General features: G+C 35.4%; 1 protein-coding gene across 1 annotated transcript; it reads left to right on the plus strand.

Annotated features, from left to right (window-relative positions):
* Window positions 1–1,402: 1,402 nt before the first annotated feature.
* LOC128992531 (Bardet-Biedl syndrome 2 protein homolog) lies at window positions 1,403–18,272 on the plus strand. The gene is made up of 13 exons (XM_054416153.1): window positions 1,403–1,522; window positions 4,716–4,901; window positions 6,222–6,410; window positions 7,034–7,216; window positions 7,831–8,053; window positions 8,354–8,493; window positions 12,696–12,752; window positions 14,247–14,432; window positions 15,262–15,420; window positions 15,857–16,075; window positions 17,102–17,268; window positions 17,803–17,951; window positions 18,101–18,272. Exons 1-13 carry the CDS (start codon window positions 1,406–1,408, stop codon window positions 18,199–18,201), a joined length of 2,076 nt encoding a protein of 691 aa, XP_054272128.1. The 5' UTR covers window positions 1,403–1,405; the 3' UTR covers window positions 18,202–18,272.
* Window positions 18,273–19,435: the final 1,163 nt, after the last annotated feature.

Here is a 19,435-nt window from a genome sequence, read left to right on the forward strand (position 1 = left end):
ATTGCCTTGGTATATACGAATTGGTCTAATTATCAGGATAGTACTGCGGATAGTCTTAGTACTCACTAGTGCGGACGTTAATCCACACCAGGGAGTATCGCATCCACAGTGCATGCCTATAAATATCCACAATTCGTGACCTCCTAGTAGCTGGATTACAGGACGACCCCACCCGTCCCAGTCATATTGATTATTTAATTCAATAAACTTAGGCCTAGATCAATTTTGGGTAATGTTAGGGTAAAACCTAACCTAACGGAATGAAATATTCAAAATATTAAATAGCCTATGTATTAATATCTTTCATTTGAATGAATGTAGGACATAAACTAAAGTGCAACCAAATATTTTTACAAATTCTTAAAGTTGACACTGGGTCAGTGGGAAAAAGAGACAATCCTAATAGCCTAGGGATAATGCCTATTCAAACATTTGCTACAATATTGCTTGATGATCCAGAATTAGCCTACGAATAAGCTGTAAGGTATCTTAGGTTCTTGTTGGTGACTTACCTAAGTTAGTGTCTGGTAGGACTACTTCTTAATGTTAATAAGTTATCATGTTGATTAAGTTTTCTATCCTATAAAAATTAACTTATTTCACATTATTCCAAACTATTGTTTGTAACACTCGAGTCATCTATTTTCTTGTAAACAAGGAAAGAAATAAAAAAGATAAATAACTTATTTACAATATAAAAGTTTTTAGTCAATAAATGGCCAGCTTGAAGATGTCCGTCGGAATTCGGATTTCGGAATCAACAAATATTACGATACGACTCATGAGTTGAGGAACTGAACGATGAATTAGAACAACTCCTTTTCAAGAGTAGCTCCGAAGAACGGGTGCTTGTCGATATACTGGGACTATTTCAGTGTCGACATAGTGAAACTATTTCATTGTCGACAATATGGGATGTCGACAATTTGTGGTGTCGATCGTTTGCGACGTCGGTTATTTGGGATGTCGGTTAAGTGGGAATATTCCAGTGTCGACAAACTGGGAATAATTCAGTTTCGATCAATTTCTACGGTTGTCGATATTATGGAACCCACCCGAGTTGATTTATTCTGTCTGTCTCACCTCCATACTCCATGTATTTTGATGTTCGTTACTCTATGCCTGAAAAAAGTATATTCTATTGCCATTGCCATGGTAACAATGTTTTGTTTGAGTTTACAGTTTATGTTGTTGTTGTTCAAGTTTTTATTTTTAGTTTAGGTTTATAAGAATAGGCCCAGTTTATAGTTAACTGTAAACTCAACTCAGTTAACTGAAGGCATAAAGATTGAAGACATGACTATGCATCTCCACTACTGTAGACTAGAGAATAGTTTAGTTTATTTAGGTTTAGTGTGATCATAAAAATATTGGGTTAGAGCAAGGATAAATATTACTGGACTTGATGGCCATCCCCATATTCACATTGCATCTGAATCACCACATATTACCTGGTAGAGTCAGCATTGGAAATTATAATGGGTCAGACTTTTGCCTAACAGCAGCAACTACTAGTGATAAGGTTGGTTGGCTTAGAAATAAAATAATTGATTTTGATTAGTAGGCTACAGAGTAAAGTGATTTACTTACCCCTATCAGGTAAGAATCATGTAGGCCTACATCATGTGTACAATCATGTGACATAAAAATAGCCTGTAATTTATTTTCACAAGCTGTTTCGGCTCTTGTTTACAAACTAACTGTGGTTTTAAATTAACTTAACATCACAAAAACCGTTATAAAGAAATTCGTTTATGATTTTCTTCCATATTATAACGGCGCCGCCCTGGTGTCGTGGGAGTTGGAATCCTGTGTTACGAAATGGAAATGCTTACACAATGATAATAACATTTCATGATGCTCAATTGATGTGATTTGGCCATACAATATTTTTTGCAGGGACCTATTTTTCTCAAGTTATGAAGAACGTAATTGTTTACATTTTGATCAGCTGTATAATTTAATTGCTGTTAATATTTCAGGTGTTTGGGAAGGGGGGGTTGGGGTGGCAGGGGAGTGGGGAAAGAGACATAGTCTGTCTCACTCCCACAGCTCGGTATCTCTCTCTCGCACCAATGCTACGAGGAGGTCGTTTTCTAACCGGCCGATCTATAGGTAGTTTACTTTAAAATAGGCCTACAATCATAACTTAAAAGATGGGATAGTTTATCTATGCAGTTTCATTCATAGGGAGTAAAAATCAATCTAACTTATTTCATTAGGCCTATGTGATTGTATTTTATTTTCAGATATGGTGTGTTTAACGTTTTCATAGATATTTTTATGTGTTGTGTTTTCCAATTTTTAATTTTGATTATCATAAAATGCCACATAGAAGAAACAATCCCATTTTTGCGATTCGGCGAAGTATTAACAACAGAGATCGTATGATAGTAAAGCTTGAAAAGTTACCAATGCTGGTTTTTGAAATTCAAAGAAGTGTTATGTGACCGCGTGATTATTTTTTAAACTAGTGTACATGTTGCTCAAATTCGAGCAATTGCAAAGTATTACAGGAGTTTCAAAACGAATAACAGTCATATTTACAATGAGTTTAAAAGAGCCAACTCAAAGATTACCATTACCGGTGTGTAACTCAGATTATGTTTATCTTCGTTATTGATAAACCTAAAGCATTCCGGCCGGTTTTCTCCTTCTCAAAATGTCTCGCTGTACACAGGTAACCCAGGCCATTGATAGAGGGCCAATTGAGAACAAAAACTCGTTTTGGGGTACCTAGTGTTAGGGTGCATTTGCAACATAATAGTTGAGATTGTCTAGGGTCAGGTGCTGACTGTGATGAGTTAAGCCTATTACGCGCCACTGTTCTGTAGCTGCTGTCGTTATCAAGATTACGCCTCCTGTCTATGTTTCGTTGTCGCCGCGTCGTAGGCATTTAAAAGAAAAAAAAACAAATAAACAAATTATAGCTACACAAAACAACGATAAATGCACAAATTTAAGTTACAATCATGCTAACACGATCCGTCATAGCGACACAAAACAACGATACACAAATTTAAGATACAACCATACTAACACGATCCGTCTTGGGGTTTTATGTTTACACAAACTCAAATGATAAATAAATGTACCGATACTCAATGTGTTTCATTAAATTGAAAAATAAATAACAGCAATTAAATTATACAGCTGATCAAAATGTAAACAATTATGTTCTTCATAAGGATAACATGGGAACTTTCAAAGCCACTGGGGCAGAGCCCAAGGAACTTTTTCAAAAATGTAAGGCCAGTTTGCAATTCTACGCGACACGCTCTTTTCAATGAGACGTCAATGGATAAAATCGGTTAATAGGCTAAATGGCGGAGGAGTTCAACCGACAAAATTTCATGTCTAGCATATTAATTATAGGCTATAAATATTGCACGGACAGATTATTTTTACTTAAGAGATCTTTGCGTACAGTACAAAACAGATTTAAATTGCCAATACAATGAAATGTCTCTGTCTCCGGAATAAAATCCAATAGTAACGAAGCTAAATATTTGTAAAATAATATAATAGGACGAAGCTTTTATGTCCAATAAGTATGCTTTATCGTCTGTAGAATTATTACTGCAAGATATTGCCAGAAGAGAAGGCCAAGACAAGCCTTTTGGTGGAAAGGTTTTTGGAGGTAATTTCCGGCAATGAGCCAATGTTTAAAAATATTTCACTTCCTAAAGACATGAGAGCAATTCCAAGTGAATCAATTTGCTGAGTATCTTTTACGAAAAGGGAATGGCCAAGAGAGCCATAATGGTCTTTGTGAGACATTGATAAGTCTTCCTCCACAATGTATTGTGAATATAAAAATATCATTGACAAAATCTTCATAGAAGGATTCTCTGAAGATGCTTAAAAAAGACAAAATCATGCAATAATTTCACCAAAGAATGAAATTGTGAGCAACAAATAATGAAATAGTTAAACGACTAAATAATGACAGATGAGTTTACTACTCAGTGGATACTTTGATTCAAGAAGGAGAACAGTTACATCCACACTTTAGCACCAAATGCTTATGTCTCACAAGTTATGCTTTTAAAAAGGTGTAATTGCAATTTTAATAAGATATTTAAACCCATAAATAGGACTGGTTAATGGAACCAGATTAATGGCGAAAGAGATTAATGACAAAGTCTTAAATCTGGAAATGATTATTGGAAGTTCGGCTCGAAAACGAGTTTTATTATTCCAATTAAGTTTAGAATTGTCAGAAAGAAATTTTCTCCTGAAATTCAAATGTCGGCAGTTCCAATGCCGAATTGATTTTGCCTAGACCATCACGAAAATTCAGGGACACACACCTAAAAAAGTTAGTCCTATCTGCCATGCTTTCAGCATGGCGCATTGTACGTACTATGCTTTTGATTAACTAAAAATAATGGTTAAAGAACAATGAAACCAAGGTCATCTGGTTAAAGACCTTATTAGAGTGTTTGCGCAAAGAGATCGTATGGAAAGATTTTCCCTTTAACATTTCAAAAGTAAGATGTAAATGTTAACTGTTTTGTCGGGTATTATTATGAACTCAGTTAAAACCTTTATTAAAACAGTATTAGTATTGACTTTTGATATAGTAACAAGGTAAAATGGTATTTAAATAATTATTAAAATTACATTGAACTGTAGTTAATACTATTAACAACTGGAAACAACTAGTTTCATGTAAATTTTGGTATTGAGTTAAATTAATAACAATGTTTTAGGTAATCATTCATAACCCTCGTAAGAAAGGCAATCAAATCTCGTTATTGAATGTGAACCAAGCTGTCAATGCAATTTGTGCTGGCCGACTGAATGAAGAGGATGACAAAGACATTTTGTTGATCGGAACTGCAAGTAATATATTAGCATACCATGTTGAAAACAACTGTGACATATTTTATAAAGATGTAAGTCTACAATTCATCATATTTTAGAGTTTAGCATACAAATGTGTTAAGTATAAGGGTATAAGGGTACACATTGTTAGAAAAGTATTTAAAGAAATAGTGTAGGCCTAGGTCATTAAATAAAATACTGTAATAAGAGTAATATAAATAAATAGGTTAAACCCTAGAGTGGGAGAATGCAGAAGTTTTCCTGCATCAAAAAATCATACAAATTTATTCAATTTCACTTGATTTTATCACATAATTTTGCATCTCAGATTGAACCTAGGGGTAGGGTGGGTTTAAACATTATTTTGGAAAATCCAGGCATGTGGCTTGTCAAGTAGAGAGTCGGAAAGACTGGCGGCACCAATTAAGTAGTTATTTTTTACAAAAATCTTAACATGCAAAGGTAAACTCCTCCCTTTTGCATTAAAATAAACCTCTTAACACTGAAGAGGCCAACAGGTTTGAATTTTAGCTTGTCATTTAAGTTTATGTATGTTTTTTTGTTGTGTTGTAGATTTAAATTAAAGTTGGATTTTTAGTTATGGATCTATCTACACCGGTTTAGTATGGTCTTTTACTCTGATTATAATTTTTATTAGTTTAATTTAAACAAGGTATTTAGCCTATTTTAACATTTCATTTTTCTGTCCACATAGGGTTCAGGCTTGTGTGTAGTAGAGATCCATCAAAGCTAAGGGTGTGCCAGAACAGTAAAGGTGAACTGTACTGATAATATTTAGTGACCAACACAAGGACTCAAACATTCACCACATCACTGGATCCACAGTCCATCGCGCTACCGACTGAGCCACAAACTCACCATTAAATAATTTGACTTGCATAAATATTAAAAAAAACATTCTTTCCACCTGATTCTTTATCTTTACTTCCAAAACAGGAACTCTGAAGCTTTTTTGGTGTTTTGTTTTAAATTGTATTGTTAATATTGTGTATGATCATTTATATTTGTACAGTAATATGGTAAAATACAAATAAAAACAATGGTTGTTTTTCTTTGGAGTAGTAGGTTGCAGCACTTCAATTTCTATTACAATCATTTGCAAAAAAAATCAAGAGAATCCTAATTGCAGGAATTTCTTTTTAGTTTAACATAAATACACCATGGTTTCTTTACCCAAAACTACAAGTCTTTCTTTGTTACAAGTGCATTTGGTTTTCAAGGCACATTTTTAAGTAGAGGCTACCTTAACCTAACAATTTAACCTTTCAGATTTAAATACTAAATATGTTTAGGGAGTTTATTTATCCCTACAACAAACTGTGAAATTCTGTTAGGGAAGATTGATGTCTTCTGAATTGCAATGTGTACAGGTTGCTGACGGAGTCAACACAATCACAATAGGTCACTTGGGCTCCCTTGGAATCCCATTGGCCCTAGTGGGAGGCAACTGCTCCATCCAGGGATTCGATTGGCAAGGGAACGATCCGTTTTGGACAGTCACTGGAGACAATGTGCGATCCCTTGCGTTGGTCGACTTTGATCATGACGGCCAAAATGAGGTATGCCTCTCGAAATTGGGTTAATGTGGGGTAGCATTGAGCATTGAGCATGATGAGCTTAATTTAACAATCCGAGGCTACTGTCAAATGAATTAAATACACATTGTTAGTGGTGCCTTAAGATTTTGTGTAAGCAAGACAAAATGAAAGAAAAATGAAGAAATTTACTGAAGGAAAACGGAGGATACTTCTATTGGTAAGTACACCAAAATGGTGTCTAGTAGTGTTTAGATAAGGAGTCTGTTTTGTTGTTTTTGTAATTTTTTTGGGGACTTAACACTTGAGCTTAACCATTCACTTTGGACACCAGGGACATTTACAGAGACCCAAGTCCTCACAGAAAGGTCTACTGTATAAATTATACTTTCCCTCTTAGCATTTGATACTTTGATAATTTATTTGGCATGTTTAAAAGGGAGTTTTTTAAGAAGGGCCGGTTGTGCGTATAGGTTCATAGGTAGTTTGTGTGTACGGCAAAACGAGGCATCTCACAGTTTACTATCATAGTTTGTGAACAAAAATAATCGCGTCATTTGCATCTCTGTAGCTGACATGTACGTTTTACTGTGTATCAAATTCAATTTTGAAGAAGTTGACAATTGAGATTTAATTTATCTTCACAGCTGGTTGTTGGGTCAGATGACTTTGAGCTTCGCATTTTCAAAGAAGACGCCATCGTTTCAGAGCTGACGGAGACTGAAGCTATCACTGCGCTCGTTGGTTTTCAAAACCACAAGTTCGGCTATGCTTTGGCTAACGGTACAGTTGGGGTTTACGAGAAACTTCAAAGAGCTTGGAGAGTAAAAGTGAGTCAAATGCTGTGTTTTGGACATAGTTGAACTCATTTGCTTTTACTTCTTCACCTTTTTGGTAAGAACGAAATAGTATGTTACATTATTTATTGCTATACGCATTGCTTGTATTGTTCATATTGATGCAAGCATGTTAGGTTTACTAACACACCATCTGTGCTTCGTTCCTGTAATCCTAATAATATCCTAACTTTTACTCTAGGTAAAAGTTTGTGTTGTCCTTCATTTCATTTTTTTTTTTTTTTGTGGAGACCACCATTTTTAATTTGATAGTAATCTGCTAACTTCTATTGTGAGTAGCTATTGTTTTTAGCCATCATGTAAAAAAATGAAATCATGAACTTTAATAAAAATTTAGACAATAGCCTATGTTTGTTTGCACAAGGTTAATGAGTGAAAATTAATTAAATCTGTCTTAAATTTTGGATAGTCTTAATGGGTATGTACTGTACCTGTATTTATTAAACCTAGTTATTGATGGTGAGGATCGAACATTGTAAAAATAAAATCATATCTTTTGTTACAATGTGAGAGTCCTCTCCTGGGGTAAGAGAGAACATTTGGTCTCAGAGTCGGTCAAATAAAGAATTTGTTATTTGTCTTTGTAGTCCAAGAGCAATGCGGAGAGTCTCGCGTCTTACGACATTGATGGTGACGGAGTGGAGGAGCTGATTACAGGATGGTCCAATGGGAAGGTGGACGCTCGCAACAGTCGGACTGGAGAGGTCGTGTTTCGTGACGTACTCAACCAACCGATCGCAGGACTACTACGAGGAGACTACACGCAGAGCGGGCATCCTCAGATACTAGCCTGCTCTACAGGCGGAGAAGGTTAGATCTTACTTTGCTAGCTATAGATCATTAGTATGAAGCCAACTCACAAGTGTACTTATCTACAGGTGAAGACAAGTGAAGAATAAGTGTTGAATTAAAGAGATGGTGCCTTTGTTATGGACTAGATTAGGTTCTTTAGTCAGGATCACTTATCAATGAAGTCGTAGACATTGTGTCACCACTGTGTAACCAGCCAAAGAATATCCCAATGAAGAATATTCTCTATTATCGATCCATGACCTTTAAACAAGTGGATATAATTAAGTAAATTTCTCATGTTTTCAATCATTTTCGCAGTGCGAGGATACGATCATACAAGCATCAACAAGGAAGGCTCAGTGCAGTCTGATGCTGTTAGAGAGTTATTCTCCAGGAAGCAGACGTTGTTGTTGGAGCTGAAGAATTACTCTGGAGAGGGTGGACAAAATGGCATTCCCGTGAGTGTATCTCACCTTTGACGTAAAAAACTTTAATTCTCTGACTAAAAACAACACTGAAAATAACTATCTTTTTATCAAAAAAACCTCATGTTAGGGACCAAAAATATCTTCAAAGAATCAACCTTTTTTCAACTTCTACTTCAGTCGTCCGCTGTTTAGATGTGTTTCCAACAAGCTCTGCCAAAGACTGGCGAACTCCTCATGAGCTGCTCAACTAACCTGACTAGGACCAGATTCAAATCTTATTTTTGGTTATTTTACTGTTGATAGTTGAAACATTGGGAGTCATGGACTGTATTTGAAAACGGAAATCTGTTGACATACTAAACTCTCTTGTTTGATAATTGACAATATATGCTGGCTGGGATACAAAACTCATTTGCTTTTAGCAAATTTCCCATATAGGGAATAAGCTATTACCGTAGGTCTCATGGTAAGACCTGGACCCAGGACCGATTTACTTTTTCGTTTTGATGTCCCCAGAGACCAAAAACACCATCCTTTCAAATTCATATACTGTACATACAGGGAGCGGCAAATTGATCTGACGGTTTTCTTTACCACCACTGTCATGCTAGTGAGTGGTGGAGGGTGGTAAGAGTAGGGACATTTCAGAGCCTACGTATGGACATGTTAGTAGCCATGGAGCTGTGAACGGCTGAGCACCATGTGTTTGTTGTGGAAGTTGTTTTTATAGTGGCAATTAGTGTGTAGCTGTTCATCAGCAGCAGTTCCGTAGACATTTCAATGTGTGTCAAAGAGGAAAAGTCCCAACTCAAAACAACATTTTGCTGTGGGTGGGTAACTTTAGAGCAACTAGTTTAGCATTGAAACAAAAATCAAGAGGCCGTCCAGTGTCAGCTCGGACGGCAGAGAACGTCAAGAGAGTAGGGAAGACTGTGTCGTGTGATTGAAAGTGTGTTTCGTCGCTCATTATGACAATTTTATCATCTCTAAGCAAATCAATCACTAGTTCTGAAGATGAGTTGCACTTTGCATAGCCACTGGGCTTCAACTGTTGCACGATTGCCATTTTGTTTGGATGAAAGTGCAGGTCGTATTGTAATATTCTTCTACCGAGCGGCCAGACATGTTCAGAGCTGCAGCTTGTTTACGTGCAGGCAGCCGAAGACTAGCTTCCACAGCTTCTCTCACTCTCTCGAAGTTCTCTGGCGTTCAGGCTAACTTTGGACGACCTGTTATTTTTTTGTTTCAGTGCTGAACTAGTAGCAAAGTTACCCACCCACAGCAAAATTTTGTTTAGAGTTGGGACTTTTCCTCTTGGACCCACATTGAAAAGTCTACGGAACTGCCGCTTATGAACAGCTACACAGTAATTGCCACTATAAAAAACACTTCTACAACAAACGTATGGTGCTCAGCCGTTCACAGCTCCATGGCTACTAAAAATGTCCATGAGTGAAAATTTAAAAACGTACGTTTTCAGGAAAAGCACTTTGCAAATTTTTTTCCCCTTTTTTCAAAACTTTTATTATTATTTTATTTAATTAACATTTGAAGTTTCATAAAATGTCCATGGTAACGCAATATCCTTGGTAGTTTTTTTTTTAAAGAGCATCTTTAGTGGAAAACACAAAATCCTGTCACGACCATAACAGACGTTTAAATGAATATTAAAAATAGTTAATATTATTTTTATAACTATATTTTGCTATAAACTAATTTACTTTTATGACCATTATACAATAAAAAGGTCACTGAGCTTTTGGTATATTTGGTCTTTCTAGAAAAAAATAAAAAAACTCAAAAAATTGAAAAAAAGCCAATAAAATCTTTTTAAGTTTGTATAACTCCGAAAAAACTTACCTGAGACCCGAAAAATCGTTATGTTTGTATAAAGGTGTGCTTATTTTGTGTATAAAACATTGAAATATGACGATATTTTAGTTTTTGAAATTTTTATGATAGAAATCGTAAACGTGATGGTCAGGGACAAGCGGTACGGTCGTGAATTTTCTGAAATAATCTAAATCTTTCTAAACAATCTTTCAATTATATTGTTAGTTATAATAAAAATATGTGTTTCAATTGAACTAAACTGTTCAATTTACAATTATATTAAAGTTATTGTCACGACCAAACACACTATAATCCATAAGGCTGCAATGGTCGTGAAAAAACCCGCGATGGTCGTGAAACTTTGGTCGTGAAATTACGTGTTATTTGGCTCTGTTCTGGCGGTAGCCCTGCACCTCATGTTCGAGGATACAAAGTGGACTTCTAGGTTAATCTAGCAATTGAAATATCTTATAAACAAAAATTAACACCATGTCTACTTCATCGAATGACTACGTACGGTCATGGACACACCAAAATTACAAAAAACACAATCTTTCCTTTATTAATCTTGTAATTCCTCCTTTCAACTCGAAACGACCGGCACTACAATCCTGACGTACACCCCGAACTAGTCTCTAAAACCAACTGACTCCATCGACGCCAGGCTTGCCACTGTCGTGCTCCAAAGTTGAAAATTTTTCCGAAATGGTCGTGACGCCAAATCGAGGGACAGACTTATTTTGTCATGGTAGTCAGTTTGCAATGACAATAAAATTATAATATGCTCCTTTTTTGTAAGTTTAATAACCATTGATGACATAAAAATATGGCTTTATATATTTCGGCATGAATAATTAGTCTAAAAACAGCCTGAAAGTTGGAAAATGTACCCTAGGGACACGTCATGGTCGTGAATTTTGAGACTTTAAAAATACGGAAAAAATACCTAAAACCTATTTAAAACCAAATAAATGTGTGTAACATGTTGCCCCCGTCCCAAAAAATATTAAAACACATAATAATAAACTACAAATCCAGTATCTACGAAGTAAAAGGCCAGGGACATGAAAACGTACGTTTTTTAAATTTTCACTCCCATAAGTAGGCTCTGGAACGCCCCTATTCCCACCACCCTGCAATACTCAGAGCGGCAAAGAAAACCAGTCAGATCATTTTGCCGCTCCCTGTATATGTGTATATATACTCACAGACCATTTGATACAAACAGAACATGAATACAAAAACTTACACAAACATTTACAATTCTGAAATATTCAAAATTCTGAACAAGACAAATCAAAATAACATGAATAGTCATTTATTCAGTCTTTAAACAATACATTATTGTAATTGACATCATCATTATTATTTTAAAAAGATATAAGATGCAATACTTATATAATTAATGTTACTAAGATTTAATGTTACTAATTAATGTTACTACATGTTAATAAGATTTTTATATATACAAAATATATAAAACAACACTCAGAAAGATTTACTAAACGCAATGAACATCAACAAATCCAATCAAATTTTGTAAAGAATCTTACAGTTAAATTGAAAAAGGAAATTATTATAAAAATCATTAGAAGAGAAGAAATTTAAATTAATCAAAACCTAATGAAGTCAGATGATCTGTATTTATTTATTTAGTAATAGCTATTTACCTTACAAGTGTAGTAAGAGCGTTTTTACATCACTCAGGTGAAGGTTGTGCAACGTGAAGGTTGTGAAGCGAGTTGCATAATTTACCGAAGTGATGTAAACACGCTCTTGCATAACGTGTAACGTACAAGATTTTACCTGACCCGACAATATACAGGAGGTTACGAACAATATTTTTCATTATCCATTTCACTCATCTTCTAACAGTAACGTTCATTTACAAACAAAAGCTAGGTTAGGAAAATTCTTCAAAACATAACAATAAAATTCAAACGCACAGCTGATTTCTAGCGTTGAACGTCGTTGGCTCCATAGAGGTATATTTTTTAAGTTAAGCACTCAATGTTATTTAAATGGGTTTCATTACACCACCGAGTGAGTTTTTTTCAACTTTACATCACTCGAGAAGTAACGAAGTTATATACATCACGCTTGGGATAGGGAAGTTTAACATGGCGGGTTAGGTAAACATTTTTATTGCATTTGTTATGATAGAAACAACATGACTATGGAATAACTGTTGAAACTAGTCGTGAAATCAAATTGATTAGAAAAGGGTACATTGTTATCAATAATTTGTACAAATATTAGAATAGTAGGGAACATTTTAGTAAAAATCCAGCTAGGTAAATGGAAATTCGCTTAGTCTGCAGGTTTGCTGCGGCAGGGGTATTTTAATGTTCCTTGTGAACTTGATATTTTTAACAAATAAATCCTTTATTATTCTACAGGCTAACACGCAGCTTCTGACAGAGATCGCAGTTAGCACTGGAACAAAAGAGACTCCAGTAAGTTAATTTTTATTGAAAATAAGTAGGTAGGGTGGTTACAAATAAGTAACATATTCATATTCCTACAAGCATGAGGTTTTATGTTTATTTTTTAGGTAGTGTTGTAGATGAATTTCAGCATTAATTTGTAGCCTACTAAATGATTATTAAAATAAATCCAAGCATTGAATGACCATAGAATGTTAACACGAAACAACAGGTTAAGTCGTAGTACCAATTGTCAAAGGCTGGGAAACACTGCATCAGCTGATCGAAGTTGTAGTATCTTTAAGTGTTGCCAACTTATTTTCAAGCATACCCGCATTACGTGCCTAATACAAGCACACTATTTTTTGTTTTTTGGTTTGGAATACTGGAGTGAGGCAAAGTAAAATGAGTGTGGCAATGTAAGTATATGCAAGAATTGGCTAATTTGCATCCTACAATCAGTGCAAGAAAGCCCACTTTGTCAGGTGATCTAGGACAAATAAATTAGGAACAATTAATTTTTTATATTGATCTTTGGCTTGAAAATGTAACTGGTGTTTTAATACTAGTCTCCCGAGACAATAACAGGATTGACACATATGGTAGGTAAACTAATTTAATTTTTCATAAATCAATTATGGAGGCAATGCTGAATAAAACCGAATATTGTGGTTTGATAAAAAAAATCTTGACCTTGACGTCACTGTAATAAAGTGACAGAAGACTGACTCAAATGTAACTAAGACTGAACTGTGACGTCTGTGACTGGACTGATGTGTGTGAATTGACCTTTAATCTATATTCTTAATGTTTCCTCTAAAGTATTGGTAGGTTGTAAAACTATATGTACTGATTATTTATACTTTTCCTTTTTAAACTTTCAATCCTCCTAATCTTTTACTCTGTACAAAATTGTATACTTTACATAACACAATTGGTATGCTTATCTCATGTAATAAATCTTAAGACAATAATCTACTGATTGTTTATTCAAAGTATACCATCCTTAAATCCCTAATCCCTCATTTCTCATCCCTTGACAGGGGTATTTCTGTGCTTTTACATTTTCGATATGCAGGGTATTTCTTCCCCTCTTCCCCAAATCACACCACTTAGGTTGGTCATCCCTTGGCAGGGGCATTTCTGTGCTTCGTAATTTTTGATACGCATAGTATTTCTTCCCTTTTTTTCCCAAATCATACCACTTCGGTTGGTCATCCCTTGGCAGGGGCATTTCTGTGCTTCATAATTTTTTATACGCATGGTATTTCTTCCCCTTTTTCCCAAATCACACCACTTCGTCGGTTGGTCATCCCTTGGCAGGGGCATTTCTGTGCTTCGTAATTTTTGATACGCATAACATTTCTTCCCCTTTTTCCTACGATTGGAAAGAGTTAGATTAATTGGGTATAGACTTTCCAGAAAGAGTTACCGGTACATTGCAGCTGATCTAAATACTTAAACAACGTGTAATAATCTCATTGTACACCAGAGTTTTGTCAACTTTGTAGTTTGTGCTTCCAGATGGGTCACATACAAGTGCTGCTATCTACCAACAACGAGACTGTGATACGAGCTGTGACGGTGTTTGCGGAAGGGATATTCGAGGGGGAAACGTTGGTAATACACCCTCGCAGTGATCAGGTCAAGTCAACGGTCTGTGTGCCTCTGGTTCCGCCTAAAGATACTGCCCTTGATATACATATACGGGTAAGTCGTTAAAATGTTAAACACATCTTTGTTTGAATCAAACTCTTATTTAGAATTATTTATGATAAACAAACAAATAATAACTAATTAATCACTCAATTGTTAAGCCACATATTGAGTGCGATAATGTCCCTCCCCCAGTTCGATTACACATACACCCGCTAATCTGTACCAAGTGGGACCAGACCCTCTGTTATAAATGCAATAAAATTGCATTATAAAATTGCACAATATAAAAAAACACAATGTGTTTGAATGACTGTCAATGGCTCCTGCAATCACAACATTGTGATCACTTAACGTTGTGATAACTTCGCACAATCAGGGCAACATTGTGATCACTTAAACATTGTGATCATTTCCTACAAGCAGGACAAATGTAACAATGTTTATTTCCCAATTGTAACAACTGTAGGTAGTCATATCCAGCAAATACTTTCTTCTTACTAAATGATAACTTCAAAGACAACCAACAGAACACCGTTAATGAATGAATACTCGACAATAGGCTATATTGGTGATTATTCCAAATTTACTGGTTACATTCAATATTCAAGTACAGTTAATTATTCATCACAGACATATTCCCAGTCATAAAAATTCATGTACAATTTACCAGTTGGCTGGACACCCTGGTTAATATTTCAGAATGCATAGATTTGTTTCTTATTAAATAACCCTTTCCTCAACAGGTGGTTTGCATTAGCTAAACTTTCAGATTATCAAGATTTGGATGAACGGGAACTCTGTAGGTTTTTTCAATAGGTTATGATTCACAGCTTTAAAACCACAAACTACAAAAATTAATACTCATCCGTGGTGTTTACAGGTATTTGTAGGACAGTCACATTCCAGTGAACAGTTCCATGTGTTTGAGCTGACACGGCAGTTACCGTGTTTCTCTATGTACACGATTGTGAAAGTGTCCCCTACGCCCGCACCCCCCTCTAGCTACGTCACTTTCAAACTCAATGAGAGAATACAGCGGGTACGTACTATACAATGTTACTGTTGTGGATTGAATTTGAAACATTTTGTTGTTATTTTCACGCCACAATCTCAAATTTCACGTGATCGGAATTTTTTGTTTTAAGGCTTAGAAAACCTTAAAGAGATTTCTTTGATACCTGTGTGTGTATGTTTATTATTGTGTATATATGAACAGAGGTACTACATAAGTAGTATTATTTTGATGCAGTTACACAATCACTACGATAATCACCTGATCACATGGTAGCTGGATTGATTCTGAGAAAAGGCAGTAGCTTTTTGATGTTTCAAAACTGGGCCCAGCTGTCCTTGATTGACAACTTTGCTACGGTACTGAATAAGAACAGCTTGTACTTTACCCATCACCATTTATTAATTATTTTTGACTTTTCTAAAGCCCAAACAAGATTTAAATACACTTATTTACATCTTAGGTGGAGATGTGGTTAAACCAGAACTTTCTCCTACCCGAGGAGATCAGTAGTAACGGAGGAGAGAGCGAATGGATTGTGACGATGCGATGTCTCCGAGACAACTCTGTGTTACAGCTGAGCATCAAGAAAGGCACTGTGGTTGTTGCTACCGAACATATGGGTGTAGCAGTAGACATTGTGCAATCACTGGCCACCTACCTTAATCTGGACAGTCTCAAGGTAAAGATGAGAATCACTGAGTAGCAAGCTATTTTACACAGCTTGCCTGAAGGTAATCATTTTAATGTTGATATTCTTTATGACGGTTCGATCCATAGATAAATTGTACAGTTGAAAAAATTTTGACATTAATTAGGGATGGTGAGGAATGTAATTTTAGTTGTGATTTTAAGATTTCATTGTTCTTCCTAATTTTTGGACAGGATTGGGTCGGGATTTTTCTTTCTTTGCAATTAGGGAAAACATTTTTATTTAAAATCTTGAATATAATCGCTTGCAAACAACTATTAACATCAATTTGTATTTTCTGTCGTCATAGCTGTAATGCGTCATTGCTTAACCATCCTTACTGCATCCCTTTATCGCATGGTATCTTAGTGGCGATGTCGTGATCATCTCCCACATTTGTGAAGAATTCGTGAACATCCTCCACGATTGTGGGGACTTCATCATTGTTACTCGCTTTCGGGCAAAATAGTTTTAAAAAGTCCCGTCCCAAGAAAATCCCTAATCAAATGTAATCCAGCCCAAAGATAAGTAGTTTATTTACTCAAAAGTTTTATTGAATTTCAGTACCTGTCCATTTATAGCTTAATTATGGACATTTTTCTTCTGTATACTTCATCTTGCATCTTTAACATTTCATTCTTAACATTAAAAAATAATAATATTCCTGTGTGCATAAAACAAAATCCTTACCAAAATAGACTAGACTATTACACTCCACGCTCACAGAGTGGTACTCAGTGTCCATTAGCTACGTATTTCAAATGACTTGGTCAGCGACAGACTCAGCTTGCCATCCTAAAAATATCAGGAACAGTAAAACACTTTTTATCATAGAAATAAGTCAAATGGCTTCAAAAGGATGGTTTATGCAACACAAATTGAAATTACAGAATATTAGTATTATGTTTTCAGTAATTGTTGATAGCTTGACACCCATAAGATCTGTATCACACTGTGTTGTGAGTATAGAATCCACCAATCAATTCACATTTATAATTACTCAAAAATATTTTTCAGACAATTGCAGAGTTTCCTGCAGTATTCTCTCAAATTGCCGAATGCCTCAATCGAGTTGCGGACATACAGCAAAATGCTACCAAGATGGCTGCCGGCGTGGCTGACTCTTCGAGTATAATCCGCAGCCTCATCGTTCAGGCGGAGGACCTCAGACTGTTGCAGCAAATGTCAGTCTTGAATAATTTGCTATAGACAGTGTTTCTTTTGTTGTTTGCAAATGGTGTGAAGTAGACAAGGTTGAAAAATAACACTAAAAATTATGTTACAATGTGTACAAGCTATATTAAAACTATATTAGTGATATTTGTTTAATATTTAGATTTCCTCCCACTGATTTGTAAGTTAATGTCTCATATTTTGATTGCATGTTTAGTTTTTTTGTGGTTGATGGGTTAAAAATTCTTATTCATCAACTCATTGATGCCCGAAAATTTTGTGTTTTATCATTGTTTATTTCAACATGATGTGTCCATATTTAACCAAAATACAAGAAAAAAAAGAATATGAATTTTGCATCTTATCTATCCTTACCGTGTGTGTCCGTCCACCCACATAAAAACTTGTATGAACCAATATTGGATTATTTTATTCATTAAATAAGAGAAAACAAAACAAAATCAATGGCTCAAAGAGCGGTAACTCTTTCTGTAGGCTACTTTACAATGTTACAAAGTGAAAGTACCAATCATAATTATGTTCAGGAAAGACATGAGGGACTGCTACAATGACTTACAACAAATCAATGAAGAGCTGGTCCACACTTACGCCGTCAGGGTTGCCAACCATGAACTGCTACTGGAGACACTGCGTAGCATCAACGTCATCATTCAACAGGCTGCCAGGCTTAGAGGTGACATTTGACAAAAATAATAGTATGTTACACTACATGTAAATGTAATTAAGATCTCAGAACCAAGCTTTATTTCATAAAGTGTTTGTAGCTATTTTTAGGTTATTTTTGAGCTATTTTGATGTTTTTTAACTAGTGAATCATTACAGTTGGAAAGCACAAGAACGATGTAATCACCCACTGCAGATCAGCAATGTCCAACAACAACATCAGCGCATTGATAAAAGTGATCAAGACCGGAGAACCTTGAGTCAGGAGTCGGAGGAAAAGACTTTATTTTAGAAATATAATGTTGTTTAACTCGGAGATGTGCTTATTATCCAAGAATATATCGCTTTGGTAAAATAAACTTTCTCATGTTTCCCTGATTAGGAACTCTGATCAATTCAATTCAGTTGATTCAAAAACTGTACATTTGTCTCTTGTTCATTGTAGCTGAAACCTTATTTGTTCTATAAGCTTGGTCCCTCTTTTTTTTACTGTGGTTCGGACAGAAAGCACAGGCCTATAAGGGGATTTTTGTGTGGACTCTTCTGTCAAGCGATCTAAGTTTATTATTTACTGTGGTTCCTGTTTATAATAATTTTAGCGAACTTCCCTATAAGGAAGTAGCTATTAATTAGGTGGCAGGGGAGGACCTAGGACCGGGACCGATTTACTTTTTCATTTTTATGTCCCCAGAGGCTAACAAAAACACTGTTTGTTCAAATTATCATGAGTATATGTGTCCGTGAACATGATAACTTTAGTAATTTTGGTCCGATTTTCATGAAATTGGGGTTGAAGGTGTAGGTAAAGGATAAACTAAAACTTGAATGAGTCCGCAAACCAGCATGATCGGACTACCTATTGGATCAGGGGTTATGGGGGGTTCTATGGGATAAAAATTGGTTTTTCCCATTTTGACCCTCAAAAAATAAAATTTTCCCAACTTCTCTTTAAACCATTTTGAAGAGCTTGAAAAAATAAATAATTTAGCATATTGAAATGTTTTATAATGTTAGTATGAAGTATGATGTTGATTTAATTTGGCCAGTTTATTTATTTCACGTTATTAGGGTGGCGCAGAGTAATGGAAAATTTTGAAATAACCATCATAAACCAAGAAAATTGCACAAAAAAATCTTTTTCACCACACTATGATGTTATTAGCTGTTTTACGTATGTTAATTAGAGACTGAAAGTTACGTTTTGCTGGCCATGCCAGCTGTCATCGTCATTTGGGGACCGAGCAGGTTTTTACATCCCTAGGGCCGCAAAATCAGCTGCCTGCTTGCATATTAAATACACAATCAGTATCCATAGCATTGCAATAGAATTGTTTTATTTTCACCATTGCCTGGCAACTGTTTATTATTATTTTTGATGATTCCTGGAATTACTTCTTCACATAACCTTAAAGTTGCTTTGACTATCAGTGTGCATTAATTATTATTGTGAATAGTGGTATTGTGCAGCTCTCGGTCGTTTTAAGTTCTCAACTT

This window comes from Macrosteles quadrilineatus, unplaced genomic scaffold (genome assembly GCF_028750875.1).
Source record: "Macrosteles quadrilineatus isolate MER2022 unplaced genomic scaffold, UCM_ALF_1.0 Scaffold_4__1_contigs__length_99947679, whole genome shotgun sequence".
NCBI classification, from domain to species: Eukaryota; Metazoa; Arthropoda; class Insecta; order Hemiptera; family Cicadellidae; genus Macrosteles; species Macrosteles quadrilineatus.